General features: G+C 43.7%; 1 protein-coding gene across 3 annotated transcripts in view; it reads left to right on the top strand.

Annotated features, from left to right (window-relative positions):
• The window catches only part of wdr19 (WD repeat domain 19), a 140,685-nt gene that overhangs the window by 45,572 nt on the left and 75,665 nt on the right, over positions 1–19,448 (top strand). For all 3 annotated transcript variants that reach the window (XM_067988659.1, XM_067988668.1, XM_067988676.1), the window contains exons 8-13: positions 592–704; positions 1,524–1,697; positions 4,212–4,282; positions 5,257–5,429; positions 6,494–6,608; positions 16,690–16,796. In XM_067988659.1, the coding sequence (XP_067844760.1) occupies positions 592–704; positions 1,524–1,697; positions 4,212–4,282; positions 5,257–5,429; positions 6,494–6,608; positions 16,690–16,796 (753 nt within the window). The remainder of the gene's footprint in view (positions 1–591; positions 705–1,523; positions 1,698–4,211; positions 4,283–5,256; positions 5,430–6,493; positions 6,609–16,689; positions 16,797–19,448) is intronic.

Genomic DNA, 19,448 nt, shown 5'->3' with positions numbered 1-19,448 from the left:
AATAGGACTCCAAGGTTGCGAACGGTCTGGTTCAGCCTCAGACACAGGCCAGGGAGAAGGATGGAGTCGGTGGCTAGGGAACAGAGTTTGCGGCAGGGACCAAAAACAATGGCTTTGGTCTTCCCAATATTTAGTTGGAGGAAATCTTTACTCAGTCGGACAAGCAGTGTGACAAACGAGAGACAGTGGAGGGGTCGAGAGAGGAGGTGGTGAGGTAGAACTGGGTGTCGTCAGCGTACATGTGGAATCTGACGTGTTTTCAGATGATGTCGCCGAGGGGCAGCATGTAGATGAGAAATAGGAGGGGCCAAGGATAACCTCAGCCAATTTTTCCCCCCACTTCTCTAATTCAGGAATGCTGAGACCAATTGTAGCACCCCTGGCTGAGAGCGAATTCAGCACGGTCTTTCCTGGTCTGTATGACTCAGCTACCAAAACTAGTTTTAAAAATAATTTACTCAATGATTTTGGACTACTTGTGCTAAAAATTGCTTTAAGCAGTATATTTTAACTATTCACACAACATACTTCAATACATTTATAAAGGTTATGTAGATTATAACTTGTTATCTTTCTGGCCTTTATCACTAGGTGAGTGTTGTTGTGGGCAAGAAAACACTCTTTCTATTTAATTTGAGTGATCCTGATAACCCTATTGAGTTGGCATTCCAGCAACGCTATGGTAGCATCATATCTTACAGATGGTGAGTTTATATTGAAATGTATAGAAATTAGAGCATGTTTGAATAGTTAGAAAGGGAAAGAGACTATCCATAATCAGCCCAGGCCCATTGCTAAGCTAATGTTACAACAAGCCAAACATCTATTCCTGCGCTAATATGATTTGCTTTGTTATTGCCAGACTTTTGAGATCCTGAATGATCATTGCTTTTTGCTAGGTTGTCCAAGTCTAGGCTGATTGTGCAATGCTCAGAGGGTGCTGCATTGTTGCAGATTTAATGGTACTATTTGAAGGCCAGGGAGATCTCTTGCTGTCCTGGCCAACCTCCTTGAGGACATGAAAGTTGCTATATAAATTAAAGTTCTTTTTTACTTTCTTTATTAGTCTGGTTATTGAGGCAATCTGAATGCTTTATACTAATGCTGGCAATAAACACACAATACCTATATTTCTGAATAAATTATAAAATTGCAAAGTTTTATTCTGACTGTTTTTCTCTCAAACTTGCTCAGTTTCAAAATGGAGAGACAAGGTAGAAACCATAGAAATTCATCCAGTGCTGCGTGTATTTTATGTTTTAGCACTGACCTTGATCTTGCATTTTACTGATTGTATTTTATGGTAATTGAAATATTATGTTTGGTAGGAGCAAATCTTATTGACACTTATTACTATTATATGATAGGCACCGTGGAAATATAAAATGCTTGTGGTGTACAAATAATGTTGGTATGTTTGCAGGTAATGCTTAGTATTTGCATTTTTGCCTTATTTGCAGCATGACTAAGACTAAATTATTTTTACCATTGTAATACTGCAACTGTCATTTGTTCTCTTTCAGGTATGGGGATGGGTACATCATGATTGGCTTTTCCCAAGGTTACTTTGTAGTCATTTCTACACATATCCGTGAGATTGGCCAGGAGCTGTTCCAAGCCCACAACCATAAAGACAGTCTGACAAGTATCGCCATCTCACAGTCCCTGAACAAAGCTGCTTCCTGTGGAGACAACTGGTATGTTACATTATAGCTGTCTCCTTACTATTTTAACTATATATAACATGTAGTCTACCCATGCCCACATTGTAAACTTATAATAAAATTAATAATGCTTTATCACCAAGGAGGCCAAGACAGAAGATATCTGTGCCTTGTTTACGTTTCTGAAAATTGGAATGAATTTAAAAATTATTTCCAAACAAAGGGAATAGCTGTGGCGAAATATCACAAATACCTGAGCATATAACATGCCTTCGGAACATGTGGTTTTCAAATAGTGGTCCAATATTACTTCTCCCCTTTTGCTAATTATCAATCTAAAACATGTGTAAATTTTCAAATGCCCAGAGGTACTCCAATTAAGAAATTTCTGATATTTATGATTGTGACAACCATCACAGAAAGATTGGAAATCCATGCTGGAGCATCTGGAAGATTCCTTGAAGGATTGGAATTCAGTAGTGGAATTGGTCCAAAACCCAATATAATGGTGGAGATCGTAAAGGGAATAGAAGGGATAAAGGAAATATTTTCTATGCAAAATACCTGCAGTTTCTCAACTAAAGATATATCTACCACCTTATTGTAAATATCTTAATTTTTGCGGCAAATTTTCAGCATCATGGGGACCTGCCATTTCAGGTCTACCCTCCTCAGACGCTCCAGTGAAAAGGCTAACAGTTAGCTGCACACATGCCTCCAGGTCAGCTCCATTGATTTGATTCACCATCCTATCATAGTATGCATTCCTTTAGGGCCTGGCTAATGAAGAAGATAATTACTGTACAGAGATTTACAACTCTCTACGGTCCATACCTGAATGCCTTCTAGATAAAAGTTTAACAAGTAGAGCTTGTAATTCAAAATGGGGGAAGATTATTAACTGGTATTTGGCCAGATATTGGTGCCCTTCGTCTTGTGATATTTCCATTTTTTTGGTGTAGCTCCAATGCTTGTTGGAACTGTCTAAAGCCAAGTTCTGTGATAACTATTATTCTCAGACCTTGGTCTAAATTCCTTCCAAAAGTAATCTGGATTTCTCATGAGATGAAAACTGTAAAAAAAATAAGAATCCAATGGGAAAGGAGAATATACCTTTATAATAAAATTCTGTTTACAGTTAGTACTGAAATACTCATCTCAGCCCCAGGACGTTGCTGCAGGAGTTTCTCAAGGCAGTGTCCTAGGCCCAACCATCTTCAGCTGCTTCATCAATGACCTTCCCTCCATCATAAGGTCAGAAATGGGGATGTTCGCTGATGATTGCACAGTGTTCAGTTCCATTCGCAAGCCCTCAGATAATGAAGCAGTTCGAGCCTGCATACAACAAGACCTGGACAACATCCAGGCTTGGGCTCATAAGTGGCAAGTAACATTCGTGCCAGACAAGTGCCAGGCTATGACCATCTCCAACAAGAGAGAGTCTAACCACCTCCCCTTGACTTTCAACGGCATTACCATCGCCGAATCCCCCACCATCAACATCATGGGGTCACCATTGACCAGAAACTTAACTGGACCAACCATATAAATACTGTGGCTACAAGAGCAGGTCGGAGGCTGGGTATTCTGCAGCAAGTGACTCACCTCCTGACTCCCCAAAACCTTTCCTCCATCTACAAGGCACAAGTCAGGAGTGTGATGGAGTACTCTCCACTTGCCTGGATGAGTGCAGCTCCAACAACACTCAAGAAGCTCAACACCATCCAGGACAAAGCAGCCCGCTTGATTGGCACCCCATCCACCACCCTAAACATTTACTCCCTTCACCACCGGCGCACAGTGGCTGCAGTGTGTACCATCCACAGGATGCACTGCAGCAACTCGCCAAGGTTTCTTCGACAGCACCTCCCAAACCCGCGACCTCTACCACCTAGAAGGACAAGAGCAGCAGGCACATGGGAACAACACCACCTGCACGTTCCCCTCCAAGTCTCACATCATCCCGACTTGGAAATATATCGCCGTTCCTTCATCATTGCTGGGTCAAAATCCTGGAACTCCCTTCCTAACAGCACTGTGGGAGAACCTTCACCACACGGACTGCAGTGGTTTAAGAAGGCGGCTCACCACCACCTTCTCAAGGGCAATTATGGATGGACAATAAATGCCGGCCTTGCCAGCGACGCCCACATCCCATGAACGAATTAAAAAAATATAGAGAGAGTGCTGCACTTGGTGTATAATGCTCCCACTATCTTGCATTAGTTTGGAGTGCTATACTGCTCTGAACGTTAGTGCAGGAATCTTGTGATGATTGCATTCATCTCACTGGGCAAGGTGGCTGTTTAAGAAATTAATCACATTTACCTGGCTACTTTTTTTTAAATTTAAGGAACCACCTGATTAGACTCACAAATATGATTTTTTTGAGTTTTTCTTTAAACATTCAGCAGTTCATACCACAGCACTTTAAAAAAGTTTTCAAGCTGCTGCTTTGATAAATTATTCTAATGAAGGATCCCTGTTGCTTTATTAGGTACAAGTGTCCCTTCTGATGCAGTAATCCTAATATCTTTTCTTTACCAGCATTAAGATCCATGATCTGTCTGAGCTGAAAGAGATGTATGCTATTATAAACCTGGATGATGAAACTAAAGGTAATTTCTTTTTAAAAAAATTGTGTGTGAGAAACCTAGTAATTATAACAGTGTCAGCAATGGGTCAGTTTTGGGACACTTTGGGACATCCTGAGGTCATGAAGGTGCTATGTAAAATGCAAGTCTTTTTTTTCCCTTTGTGAGAAAAATAAGAATTATCAGATTAAGGTACATTTGGTGGATATGATTCTGTGAGAATGACTGTGTGTCAGGCTGTTGTTTGACTACACTGGGACAGCTCTCCAAACTTGGACCACGAGAAGCTAAGGTAAGGGGGGAGCCACGGAAGCAGCCAATGGGCAAGGAGTGGAGACAGGGAGCAGCGGTAAGAAAACAGCTGTTTAGGAGAGAAGTGGCAAACAAGAATGGGCCTGCAGCTGACCTGGGGAGCAGTGGTGGCTTAGAATGGGCCTGTTGCTGGGCACTGGTGGGAGCAGTAGATAGTCAGCAGCAGGCTTATAGCAGAGTTCCGACCCCAGGGTGGAAAGGACAAATTCTTCTTTTAAGCAAAAAAGTTATTAATTTAAAACTTTAAAGGAAACTTACCTGACAGGAAAAATCACTTGTAGGGCAATTGGAATATTAGAAGTATGTTGGAATGACAAGGCTCTGAGTCTGTCTGAATAATCGTGCTTTAGCTATAGGGATGGAGAACTGGAGCTTTTGAAGCTTCACCAAGTCGTATAAGCGTTGCTGCAGGCATGATGTGACAGCTTGTAGATGCTGACTTAATAATGGAAAATCATTTTGAGATGCTACCTAGAGGTATGACAGAAAGGGTGACACCCAAATAAGGAGTATAGGACATATATACTGAATTTAATAGACGATTGGATAGTTATATTTATATTTAGGAAATTAATTAAAACCACCAAAACTGTTTTAGATTAGCGTTTATCCGCTGTATTTATCGGTGAGACAAATTGCTGAGTTGCAAGTATAGTATACTTAATATTTTACTATCAAACTTTCAGGTCTGGATCGGCTATCTTGGACAGATGATGGACAGTTGCTTGCTGTATCTACACAACGTGGAACACTGCATGTTTTCCTTACAAAACTTCCAGTTCTTGGAGATACATGTGGAACTCGCATAGCTTTCCTAACTTCTCTGCTGGAGGTCACAGTGACCAATAATGTTGAGGGAGTATGTATGCAATTATAAAATTACCTTGAAATTTAGTTTTTAAACTGGAAGTCTAGTTATGAAACAGTGAGATTATTTACTCTTGACCAACCTATATTTTTTGCAATATCAAGGTTATTACAGTTGGTGCTGATTGTTTCCTGCAATCCCAATTTTCATTTTAAGAAAGACGTATATAAGCTTTGTACTAAAATGAATTTAGTTTGATAGCGAATGCTAGGCATCTTACCTGGGACTTCATTACTGATTCAAGGCAAACTTTTTAATAGTTGTTTGCATGCAGTGTTATATATCAAACCAATTAGTGGGTACTTTTGTCTAACACATTTTTAAAAGGCTAAATTAGTTATCTGCTTTTATTCTGTCTACAGCAAGAAATATTTGTATGAGCCATTAAGTTTATAGGACTTTGCAAAATAATTGAACTGAGCAAGATGCTCATAAAACAAAAATAAACAAAATTGTTGGAGATATACTGCAGGTCTGTCAGTATCTGTAAAGAGAAAAGACAGGTTTCAGGCTTAACTCTTGTCAAATCTGTCTCATAAATTGTTAAGTAAAGTGTGAACCTACATGATCAATGGAATCACTGATAATTAGGTTTTTACTACTGGTAATGATTAACACATAAATGTTGAAGTTTAGCGAATTGGTAAGATCACTGAGGTGTCAGGAGAGCAACCAGTACATAATAGAAGGTGATGTATTTATGGGTTTCTGAATCTAATTGTGACCATAATCTACAGTGACTCATTCGTATTGTCTGTTTTGGAACATTTTCAGTAAAGAACCCAAAGTATTATTTCATTTATAGATGCAAAGAATTTCAGCCACTGGGCACATACAGAAGAAAGTTCCATTAAATAAGACCTACCATTGAAGGGACATTTGTTATTCTTCAAATTATGAATTGTTTGTCATACTGAAGAATAAAAAAATAAGGAAATATTGCCATATTTTGTCCTTGGTGAAGTATGAGGTATAGTTTCATTAGAGAAAATGTAGATCATGGCAAACCTGTTAAACTTACACCAGCCTGCATTCTGTCTTTATTTTCCCTACAGGAACCACAAATCACAGTTTCTGTTGAAGTAGAACCTAACTTTATCGCTGTAGGTCCATATCACGTGGCTGTCGGAATGAATAATCGAGCCTGGTTCTATGCCCTTGGAGAAAATAGTAGGTTCAGATGAATGCTTTGTACAGATATCAAAAATCAATGAAAAATTGAAACTTTTTTTTAATATGACCACTATGAATGTTACATTTTCACCATGTATATGTTTCAAATGATTTATTTTACTACATTTAACTGCCATGAAGAGAAATGCATATAACTAAACATATCCCAATTTATAATGGCAAATATGAATTGCATTTTAAATTTGGTTATGAACAGTTCTTATGTAGATCATGTTGCTGAGGCTTTCTAAACAGATGTTTCGCAAGAGTTTTTAATTTTTCTTAATTTTGCTTCATCCCCGTGCGCTGAAAAGCTTGGGCAGTATTTTAAACATGATTTTAGATAAGTTAGTGCGGATGCGAATAAGATGATAGACTGGCCATTTAAATGACTTCATTCAACTTAGTTGTTATGGCAAGTTTAGAAGAAAATAAAAATATCTGACATACGTTTTCCACAATAGCACAAGACTACTTTCTCTAAGAAAAAACATTCTGGTGGGGAGGAGCTTCTATCTATCCTAATAAAGGAAAGTTGTGTCCCTCCATTTTTCACACCTGATTTTTCCTTACTAACCATGTAACTGTTAAATGTATTATCAGTCAGATGGAAAGCAGCTCCAGTCCAGCCTCAGACTTGTGCCTGTCCTTCAGTCACCAAGACCTGAGTCCTGCACTTTTCCTGCACTTGCTTAATCTTCCACTACCACACACTGCTCCAGTTGCAGTCCCGGCCTCTAGACTCCACTGGAGTTAGACCCAGGCTTGGCTTTGTGCTGCTATCTTTACTAACTTTTTGACTTGTTAACATCTTATTTATCAGGGGATAACAGAAGTGGAATGATAGTACCAGGATATCAGAATAATCCTAGGTTGGGAGCACTGGGATGATGGTAATGGGAGTTGGTGCTAGGGTCTGGGAATAGTGTATCAGAGTGTGGCACTGGTGGGATGCAGTTCCTAGTGATGTGCTGGGGTGTGAAGTTTGGACCACGACATTTCTGCAGCTACTGATCTGCTTGATCACACCCTCACTTCCACCTTTAATGCCCTTGTCCCCATTCAAACCATTATTTCATGCTGGTCATTCCCCCTGGTAAGCCCTCATCTCCGCTCCCTTAAGTCCAAGAGAAGCAGACTTGAACATTCATGGCGGATAACTGATTTAGCCATTCATCACCAGATCTAGCTGAATCACATAAAATACTATGGGGTCCTGCTCTCCTCTGCCAAAACTGCTAACTGCATTCCAGGATGATTCTGGAATAAAGATAACCCCCGGCTTCTCTTCTCCACTACAAACCGTCTTCTTACATCCCTCTCCCCTGCTCCCTCCACCCTCACCTCCAACAACAAGTGTGAGGAATTCATGGACTTCTTTGTCACTAAGATTTAGACCATCCGTTCAGCTGCCTCTGCCACTTCCCTCCCTTCCCCAGCCCACCAAGCCAAACTTCCTCTAAGGTTCCCTCCTGCCTTAGCCCTGAACTTGCATCTTTCTCTAGTTTCTTTCCTATCTCCCCTCATTCCCTCTCTGAGCTCATCTTGTCCCGGAGACCCACTTCCTGCTCCCTCAACTCTATTCCTACTAAATTGCTGACCACCCAACTTCCCTTCCTGTCCACTATGTTAGCTGATATTGTTATCGGTTCCCTCTCCTCAGGTACTATCCCCTCTCCTTCAAATTTGCCATCATCACCCCCTCCTCAAAAAAACCCCACCCTTGACTACTCCGCCCTTGAAAACTACCACCCCCATCTCCAACCTCCCTTTCCTCTCCAAAGTCATTGAACGTGTGACGCCTCCCAAATCCATGCCCATCTTTCCCACAACTCCATGCTTGAATCCCTCCAATCAGGTTTCCGCCCCAGCCACAGCACTAGAACAGCCCTTATCAAAGTCACAAATTACATCCTATATGACTATGACCATGGTAAACTATCCTTCCTTGTTCTTTGCGACCTGTCTGCAGCCTTTGACACGGAGAGGATGGTGTGGTCAACCAACGCCTCTCCTCCGTCGTCCAGCTGGGTGGGACTCCCCTCACCTGGTTCCATTCCTATCTATTCAGTCATAGCCAGAGAATCACCTGCAATGGCTTCTCTTCCCACTCCTGCATTACCTCTGAAGTCCCCCAAGGATCTATCATTGGCCCCCTCCTATTTCTCATCTACATGCCACCCCTCAGCGACATCATCCGAAAACACAATGTCAGGTTTCACATGTACGCTGATGACACCCAGGTCTACCTCACCACCAGCTCTCACGACGCCTCAACCGCCTTTGATTGTCATGCTGCTTGTCCGACTTCCAGTGCTGGATGAGCAAAAATTTCCTCCAAATAAATATTGGGAAGACCACAGCCATTGATTTTTGGTCCCCGCCACAAACTTCATTCCCTAGCCACCGACTCCAACCTCTCCCTGGCCACTGTCTGAGGCTGAAGCTCGCTCGTAACTTTGGCGTCCTATTTGAGCCTGAGATGAGCTTCCGACCCCAACACAGCCTACTTCCACCTCCGTAATATCGCCCATTTCCGCCCTTGCCTCAGCTCATCCGCTGCTGAAACCGTCATCCATGCCTTTGTCACCTCTAGACTTGACTATTTTAATACTCTCCTGGCCGGCCTCCCATCTTCCACCCTCCATAAACTTGAGCTCATCCAAAACTCTGCTGGCCGTATCCTAACTCGCACTAAGTCCTCTTCACCCATCACCCCTGTGCTCGCTGACCTACATTCTCTCCCAATCCGGCAGCACCTTGATTTTAAAATTCTCAAATCCCTCCATGGCCTCTCCCCTCTCTATCTCTAACCTCCTTCAGCCTTACAACCCTCTGAGATCTCTGAACTCCTCCAATCCTGGACTCTCGCGCATCCCCGATTTTAATCGTTCCACTATTGGTGGCTGTGCCTAGGCCCTGAACTCTGGAATTCCCTCCCTAAACCTCTCAACCTCACACTCCCCCTTTAAGACGCTCCTTAAAACTTACCTCTTTGACCAAGCTTTTGATTACCTGTCCTAATATCTCCGTATGCGGCTCGGTGTCAAATTTTTTGATAATGCTCCTGTGAAGCGCCTTGGGACGTTTTACTAAGTTAAAGATGCTATATAAATGCAAGTTGTTGGATCTGGGAGTACTGCGTGGCGGTCCTGGGGAGGTCATGATCTTGGAGGATTGGGAGCAGGGATTATGGGGTGTGGAAGCATTGGGCTGTCTGTACAGATATGGGACAACTGAGTGGGTGTTTGCAGGTTCCAGCAACATTTGGGAAGGAGCTACTGGGATGTGGTAGGATTGAGATGGGGTATTGGAGAACAGTGGGGATGGAGTCCTTGAGTGTAGGGGGGTGGCACAGATAAGAAATGAGGAAAGGAAGTATGCACTGAAAGGTAAAACTTTAAAAAGAGTAGAGGAGGAAAGAAACTATGGGGTTCAGATACACAAATCTTTAAAAGTGGGAGGACAAGTTGATAAAGCTGTAAGAAGAAATACATGGGGTCCTAGGTTTTATAAATAGGAACGTAGAGTACAAAAGCAAAGAGGTAATGCTAAACAGTGCTATCAAGCGGCACTTACTCACCAATAACCTGCTCACCGATGCTCAGTTTGGGTTCCGCCAGGACCACTCGGCACCAGACCTCATTACAGCTTTGGTCCAAACATGGACAAAAGAGCTGAATTCCGGAGGTGAGGTGAGAGTGACTGCCCTTGACATCAAGGCAGCATTTGACCGAGTGTGGCACCAAGGAGCCCTAGTAAAATTGAAGTCAATGGGAATCAGGGGGAAGACTCTCCAGTGGCTGGAGTCATACCTAGCACAAAGGAAGATGGTAGTGGTTGCCGGAGGCCAATCATCTCAGCCCAAGGGTATTGCTGCAGGAGTTCCTCAGGGCAGTGTCCTGGGCCCAACCATCTTCAGCTGCTTCAACAATGACCTTCCCTCCATCATAAGGTCAGAAATGGGGATGTTCACTGATGATTGCACAGTGTTCCGTTCCATTCGCAACCCCTCAGATAATGAAGCAGTCCGAGCCCACATGCAGCAAGACCTGGACAACATCCAGGCTTGTGCTGATAAGTGGCAAGTAACATTCGCGCCAGACAAATGCCAGGCAATGACCATCTCCAACAAGAGAGGGTCTAACCACCTCCCCTTGACATTCAACGGCATTACCATCGCCAAATCCCCCACTATCAGCATCCTGGGGGTCACCATTAACCAGAAACCTATCTGGACCAGCCATATAAATACTGTGGCTACAAGAGCAGGTCAGATGCTTGGTATTCTGTGGCTAGTGACTCACCTCCTGACTCCCCAAAACCTTTCCACCATCTACAAGGCACAAGTCAGGAGTGTGATGGAATACTCTCCACTTGCCTGGATGAGTGCAGCTCCAACAACACTCAAGAAGCTCGACACCATCCAGGACAAAGCAGCCCGCTTGATTGGCTTCCCATCCACCACCCTCAACATTCACTCCCTTCACCACTGGCGCACAGTGGCTGCAGTGTGTACCATGGACAGGATACACTGCAGCAACTCGCCAAGGCTTCTTCGACAGCACCTCCCAAACCCGCGACCTCTACCACCTAGAAGGACAAGAGCAGCAGGCACATGGGAACAGCACGACCTGCACGTTCCCCTCCAAGTCACACACCATCCCGACTTGGAAATATATCGCCGTTCCTTCATCGTCGCTGGGTCAAAATCCTGCAACTCCTTTCCTAACAGCACTGTGGGAGAACCTTCACCACACGGACTGCAGCAGTTTAAGAAGGTAGCTCACCACCACCTTCTCAAGGGCAATTAGGGATGGGCAATAAATGCCAGCCTCGCCCACATCCCATGAACGAATAAAAAAAAACCTGCACAAATTATTGGCGAGACTGCAGTTAGAATATTGTGCCCAGTTTTGGGTGCCTTACTTTAGGAAGGAAGTCATGGTTAGGGTGCAGAAGAAAATCACTAAGATGATACCAGGGATGGAGATTTTAGTTTTGAGTAGAAACTAGAGAAACTGTGGCTCTTTTCATTATCTTACATTTGCCCCACTTAGTACTAGATCCAGCATTGCCGATTTTTTGTTGGACTGAAAACACAGTCCTGGACACATTCTAGAAATCCCTCCCTTTCTTTGCTACTTACATTTCTCTTATCCCAGTCTATTTTTTGGATAATTAAAGTCACCCATTATTATTGTTCTGTTGTTTCTCCATTTTCTATGAATTGTCTACATATCTCTTTCTCAGCCTCTTTTCTGCTGCTCGTTGGTCTATAATATACACCCAAAAGAATATTTACTTTCTCTTCTTATTCCTTAACTCTAACTAAATAGATTTGGCTTTTGCACCATCCCCTATATCTTCCCCATGTTCTAGCGCTGTGGCTGTAATGGAATCTGATTAACCCTGGCCTCTCCCCATTTTTTTCTTACTCTACCTCTCATGAATATTTTGTAGCCAGGGATGTTCGGCTTCCGCTGCTGCCCTAGCCTATGCCACATCTCGGTTATTATTATTTCATATTCTCCGTAGCAATTAATGCCTTTAATTCACCAATTTTATTCATAATACTTTGTGCATTAGCATACGTAACTCCAACCCCTCTGTCTGTTTGGCAATCTTACTTGTTTTGGGCACTGAGTTAGGAGGGACAGTAAGTAGTGCAGATGGGAGCAAGAAGTTGCAAAGGGACATAGATTAAGCGAGTGAGCAAAACTGTAGCAAATGGAGTTCAATGTGGGCAAGTGTGAGGTCATCCACAAGAGTATTTTCTAAATGGTGAGAAACTAGGGACTGTAGAGGAGCAAAGAGATTTGGGAGTGCAAGTGCACAAATCATTAAAAGCCAGTAGACAGGTACAAAAAGAAATCAAAAAAGCTAATGGAATGTTGGCCTTTATCTCAAGGGGGGGCGTGGAATGCAAAGGAGATTATGCTTCAGTTGTATAGAGATTATGCTTCAGTTGTATAGAGCCTTGGTTAGGCCCACTCTGGAGTACTGCGTTCAGTTTTGGCCATTGCAACTCAGGATGGGCCTTGGAATGGGTGCAGCGTAGATTCAGCAGAATGATACTGTGGTTTAGAGGGTTAAATTATGAAGACAGGTTGCATAAACTTGGCTTGTATTCCCTTGTGTGTAGGAGATTGAGGGGTGATCTGATCGAGGTGCTTAAAATGTTAAAAGGATTTGATAGGGTAGATACGGAGAAACTATTTCCTCTGGTGGGGGAAATCAAGAACAAGGGGACATAATCTTAAAATTGGACCTAGACTATTTGGGAGCAAAATTAGGAAGCACTTTTTTACACACAGGCTAGTAGAAATTTGGAACTCTGTCCCCAAAAGGCTGTAGATGCCAGAACAATTGGAGCTTTCGAGACTTAGATAGATAGATTTTTGTTAGGTAAGGATATCAAGAGATATGGAGCAAGGGCGGGAAAATGGAGTTGAGGTGCAAATCAGCCATGATCTAATTGAATGGCAGAGCAGGATAGAGGGGCTGAATGGACTACTGCTGTTCCTAATGTTCCTACTTTCTCTTTTATGTTTATTTCATTCCTTGTCCCTTTTGCTGTCCTCATGGTTTGGTAACACTGTGCAGGAGGAATCTGGGCTTTGGCAAGATTGGGATTTGGCTTATGTGGGCAAGATTCCTGGGTTGGGAGTTTGGGGTGAAGCCCTGGAAATATAAACAGTGGGAGGGATGTCTAGGCTGTGGCAAAACTGGAGAGCAGTGTCTGGGTTGTGGTAGCACAGGAAGGAAGGTCCTGATATCTCTGAGGTTAGGCAAGGGAGGATTGTGGGGAGGGTCCAGGGCTCCAGCAGCTCAAAGAGGCGGGGGTGGGGGAGGGCCCAGGGGCCTATCAGCATTGTGAAAGTGATTCTGCGGTCTTTTAGCATGATTGAAGATGGGCAGGGAATTAGTGGGAAGATCTTCCCAGCGCCCTTCACCCCCCCAACCCCACCCCCACCCCTGATCTGACCTCGTCTCCTCTCCTATCTCTTGCATTATCTTCTTTATGTTGCTGATTGGTACCAGTTTCCCATCAGGTAGGTTGTAGATGAGAGTGGAGGAGGTATTGGTCTGGGTTCTGACGATATTTTGGGAACAGAGGTGAAGGAAAATGGAGACTGTCAGTCTCCATCCTGCCACTGTCCCACCCCATTCACAGCCTCCTTGCCCCCTGCTTTTACCTTCCCCATCCCATCTTCTCCCCTCCTCGCTCATCCATCTCCTCACTCCATTTCCTCCTCCCCTTTTCCCCCAACCCGTTTGCCACAAAGCTGAAACTGCTAAAGATCATTGAAGGCATAAAATGCTACTTTTAGGTGTGGATTACCCACCTTGAACTCGAGTATTTTTCTTGGTGGGGTGGGGCGTGTGGAGGCGAGTAATTAATATTCCAATTTTCCGCCTTCGAGCGTAGTGATATTAATGTATTGGATACAATTCATAGTGTAAGAAATTTATGACTTTCAGAGTACGATGTACATATTTCATTATTATGTGAGTTCATTGTATTGTGTATTTGTCTCAAGATTTGTGCTTTATGGGCCTATGTAGTTTTTTTCTAGTGGACTATCTGGGCTCGATTTTAGGAGCGTGTTTCCGGCGGGTTCCCAGCGGGGTGGCCCCGAAAATCCCGATCTCCGGTCACGTGACCGGATCGCGACGAAATCCGGGCCACTTCCGGGTACCGCGCTGACGTGCGGGGCTGCGCGCGCAAGCCCCGCTGGTGGGAATCCCGCAGGCAATTAAAGCCAGCGGGGTTCCACTTGAGAGTACTTACCTTGCTCGTTGTGGTCAGTTAATGAGCTGAAGCAGCTGTCAAAAGAGGAAGTGTGGGATTTTAGGTTCAAGGCAGTGAGTTTCCCACACTGGGGGAAACAGTCTCCCTCCAACCAGGCGTGTTGCAGCCAGCAGCCTGTGGCAGGTGCCAAGGTGCGCTCCACGGGGGAGAGCCCTCACCCACGCAGGAGGCCACCGCGTCACATAGGGCAACCCCTGCCCTCCACCACCCCCCGCCAAGCCAGAGGACAGACCGACACGAAACCGCAGCCCCAGTCCGAGGAACCACACACCTACCCTACACAACCCCTCAGACCAACACCTGCCAGTTGGGTGGTGTGTGGAGACCCTTGGAGGACGAAGAGCATGACCAGCACCAGCAGCCTCGCAGTCCACGCCGTCCGCCGCAGGGACGTGGATCCCCCCAACACGGTGTTGTTGCACGCCCACCTGCACAGCAGGAGGGAGGGCTACCGCAGAGAGAGACACGTCGCAGAGGGCACTACCCTCGCCACAGGGTCCACAGACCGAGGCGCAGCTCCCCGGACCTCTCCGAGCAGCAGTGCACAGGGAGGCGCAGATTCGCTCGACATGTAGTCGTGGAGATCTGCAGCCTCTTTCATGCCGAGCTGCTCCTGGCTGGCCCCAGCACCAACTGCTTACCTGTCGCTGGCAAAGTCACCACTGCCCTCCACACCTTCTCCTCCGCATCCTTCCAGGGTGCAGCCGGCTACACCGCCGATGTCTCTCAGTCGTCTGCGTGGACGAGCCCTGCAAATACACCTGCACCTACTCTGCAGTAACACGATGGGTGGCATCAGTGGTGGGTCCTCATAGTGATACCCAGGAGCGGGCATTATTGGACACAACGGACAGGATTCGCGGAGACATGGCAGTGGTGGTGTCAATATAATGTGTGCTGTTTGTTGCTCTGAAATTCAATATGGGTAACACCCATGACAAACCCTCAGACACCCTTGTGCACCCCCTTCATGCTGACGAGACGTTTGCCTTACGCTGCCTACTGCACATATGTGATGCATGCCCTGTGGCTGCAGCACAGGTGGTGGCAGGTTGAGTGAGGCTGGCCGTGAGGGAGATGCACGAGAGGGTGAGTATGGGATGGAGCAATGAGATTGTATGAGGAGTGGGTTGCGTGTTAGTGGCAGGGTGAGTACTGGCGAGGTGAGTAGGTGGAGGTAAGATGAGGATGGGGTGTGAGTGGGTATGAAGGGTGATGTGACAGAATAGTGTTGGCGGTGCCGAAGGAGATGTGGGGTGGGGGCAGTGTTGTGGCAGACGGAGTGTAGGGGAAAGACTTCGTGTTCTCACTGCGGCTGACCTACTGCGGTCATTGCAGCGCCTCCTGCACTGTATGCAGGTGGGCGATATGTTGGTGGCGCAGGTGACCCCCTCTGCCACCTCGAGCCAGGCCTTCTTGGTGGCAGAGGCAGGCCGCTTCCTCCCGCCCGCCGGGGGGAAGATCTGTGTCCTCCCCCTCCTCCTCACCCCATCTGATGATACCTGGGGTGAGGCATCATTAAACTGGGAGCAGCCTTCCCCCTGGGCTGCTCCATGCTGCAATTTGTCCCATTGGTTGCAGCATCTGTCAGTGGAGGACTGCCCCTTTAACTAGAGAGCCTCCAGCTGACAGATCGTACTGCGCATGCGCAGCCCGACCGACGCGCAGGCCAGCGCCGTGGACCCCGGAGGAGCAGGTAATTGATTCCTATTAGTGGGTTGCCTGCTACGATCGGGTGGGCAACCCACTAATTTCGCCGAGCGTGTTGACCACGCTCCCGGAGGACCACCCGCTGGGAACCCGCAGGCCTGCTAAATTCAGGCCTCTATGTCTGCAATTGTTTTAGAAGCAGTCAAAATAGTCTTAAACCACAGATGCATGATGGCATAACACACTGGTACATCTCCATGGAAGATGGGAAGTGGGTTGTTACTGACAGACAGTTCTAGAGTGCCACAGGCAGGGGAAGAGCTAAAACAGGAAAAATATAAACAAAACTAAATAAAATCCCCATCTAATTGCCCCATCTATGAAGTACTACAAATGCACTTTCTGTAATCTGTAAAAATGTGACAACTCATTTGGATCTCATCAGTTTAGCTTTTTTATATTAGGGAAATTAAAGCAATTTTTAGTTTAGCTTATGAACTTCTTTAGATCTCATGGGATGAAAAAGGGTTCGTGCAGTTTCTGGAATGATGTAGAATATTATTTTTATCCAAAAAAGTGCTGATTGATTTGCTGTTTTGTTTGACTTTTTAGGAGTGGAGAAGCTAAAAGACATGGAGTACTTGGGCACAGTAACTAGTATGTGCTTGAATTCTGACTATGCGGCAGTTTTGTTTGAGGGAAGAGTTCAGCTACATATGGTAAATATGCAACATAGTTCAAATTTTGCATTTAACATTCCAGTCACTAGTAAGTTTGTCTTTTTGGACTCAGATTTTTTAGCTAATACAAAAATTAGTTTTATCAAACTGGAAAACTTAAGCATCTAGGAATTCTTTCTCTCTCACAGAAGAGTGTTAAAAACATTTTTTTTGATCAGCCGGATGTTAGACATGTACAAAATTATATCTTCGCGCTTAAGAGTCTCTAAACTGAGCTACCAAGAAATTCATGCCAGTTGAATTTCTGTTTGCCTGATATGGAGTGCACACACTCTCTCAGCCATAAGGATACGCCCTACTTACCTAAGGCCCAGAAAGTTTTAATGCAGATTAGGAGGAGCCAAAGCTTAGAGACTCTTAAATGTTCACAAAGGAATATTTAATCAGCAAAAACCACATAGCTTACTAAAACAGGGCACTGTTAAGTTCTCCACTGCTTATTCATTCAGGATAAACCTACTTATCAGGGTCTTGGCTTGCAGGGTTATCTGGAACCATGTGGAAGAATTGCAGCTCACGATGAGAGGTCTAGCCTTCCAGGTCTTATTAATGAGTCGTCTTTCCTTGCTCATACTAGAAAAGCATTTCTGTATAGCATGAGTCACACGATGCTACTTACCTTCAGGCCTTACATCATCTTTATTACCCGTCACAAACATTACAGTGTGTCTGTTATGTTCAGCGTAGCCACTATAAACAGTAAGAAAACTCAATTTAACTTTTTAAAAACACTAAAAAGCAATTTATACAAATTAAAATAAAAAATAAATTTGGCAGTGATTTTAACGGAGTCTTACGTTTATACAAGTATTCATAAACCATTCAAACGTTCTTATGGTTTGTCATGTCGTTGGAACTGTTTTGAGTTACTACCGAATGACTTCCTGCGAGCTATCTATTTTATGTTAATTTTTTCCTAATTTTTTTCCTTCTCTCTTCCACTCCCTCTCCTTCCGACTCATCGACTCATGCTATAGTATACCCTGGCAGTGCTCCACTAACTTACCTGTATGACCATCAATCCTGTATATCTAGAGAGAGTGAGGATCAACAGGCTATTTGCCCATAGCTGAAATCACAACTGAGCTCATAGCTGAAATCACAACTGAGCCCAAAACTGTCCTTACCCAGTGTCTGCACATGCACTTTCAGCAAGGGTCAATGCTAAGCAGTCAAGAGCAACAACCTCTTCTAGGCCAGGAACAGGAAAGTTAACGGTAGTGCTCTTACTGCTGCTGCAAATGAGATCAACTAATTGAGCACTGGTCAACGATTGAACTGGGACCTTCCTGGTGTGTATGGCTCAGTACTAAGACAATTATCAACAATGGCAATCTATTATACATATGTACATTATGCACACTAATATTGGTGTTTAAGTAATTGAAATAATGATTCCAGTTTAAATGTTACTAGTACTGTAACATGCGAGTATGTGTTTTTATACTCTGCAATAGAGTTTAATATTGTTAACTTCTATAAATGTTTATTGTGACTTATTTACCTGAATGTATTTACATTATTTTTTCAGATCCATTTGTGTTCACTCGCAAGCTAGCCCATTACATGCACTTGCCTCATTTCATCATATTGGTTTTCAGTTAAATTGTTTTCTGTCCAATTTAATTTGACCACAATAGATAATTGTGAAAAAAATGTATTTGGTTTACAATCAAAACCTAAGACTTTAACAGATGGTTTAAGATGCTTAATTTAATCATTAGCTAGTGACATGTAAATCTAAAGGACTTTTTGTTGAACTGTTTGTCAACTTAATTTAAGTTGAATACACCTTATGTCGAATTCTTTTTTATAATTTCAAGAAAACATTTTGATACGCAACCATGAAATGAATGTGCTGGACAATGAATCCTCACTCCATTGTGCTCAATGCTGAGCCAGGTACTGAAATCAAATAAAATTTAATTTTAACAAAATACTGCCCTCCAACCCAGCAGTCTCCATGAGATCAAAAGTGGAACTGAGCTGTATGCTGGGTGGGCAAAATACTGTTATTATTAAATATTATTTCATTTCATTAGCTGGTTGTTTGAAATCAATGGAACACATCATCCAGTACTATCACATTATTCTTCATCTTTTTTACACATCACAATACTCCAACATAAGTGCAGGAATACTCCGGTGGCAGCACTGATCCTGCTACACCAACAGCTGTTGGTGCAGGAAAATAAACTAATTTAAAACTGGAAAAGCTTTACATATGTGGTTTACATAAAATATTATAGTTCTTAGGTTCAGCCTCACAAATGATTTTTTGTGCATGTTCCCCGTAGTAATACATTCTCACTAACTCTAAAGCCTAATGATTTTGTTTTCTCATTTGTAGATCAGTTCCAGCTTCGATTTTATGCTCCCAGTTATTCAGCAGGTATAATACAGGTTGTTCAGAAAGTGCAGTTTACTGGAATCAGCAGGCCAATAAGTATTGCTTTAGTTTAATTGTGACATTCATCTGAGCTAGTTATTGCATAATTTTAATTGATGTAATTGAGGTTAAATCACTAAGAAAAAGATGTGTATATATATTATAAAAGGGGTTGCCCTTACACTGTGGTATAGTAGCATACAAATGCTTCATTCATTTGTCTGCTATCTTAGGCCAAGAAT

Source organism: Heptranchias perlo, chromosome 1 (genome assembly GCF_035084215.1).
Source record: "Heptranchias perlo isolate sHepPer1 chromosome 1, sHepPer1.hap1, whole genome shotgun sequence".
Taxonomy (NCBI): domain Eukaryota; kingdom Metazoa; phylum Chordata; class Chondrichthyes; order Hexanchiformes; family Hexanchidae; genus Heptranchias; species Heptranchias perlo.
This window is presented reverse-complemented; position numbering and strand designations above follow the sequence as displayed.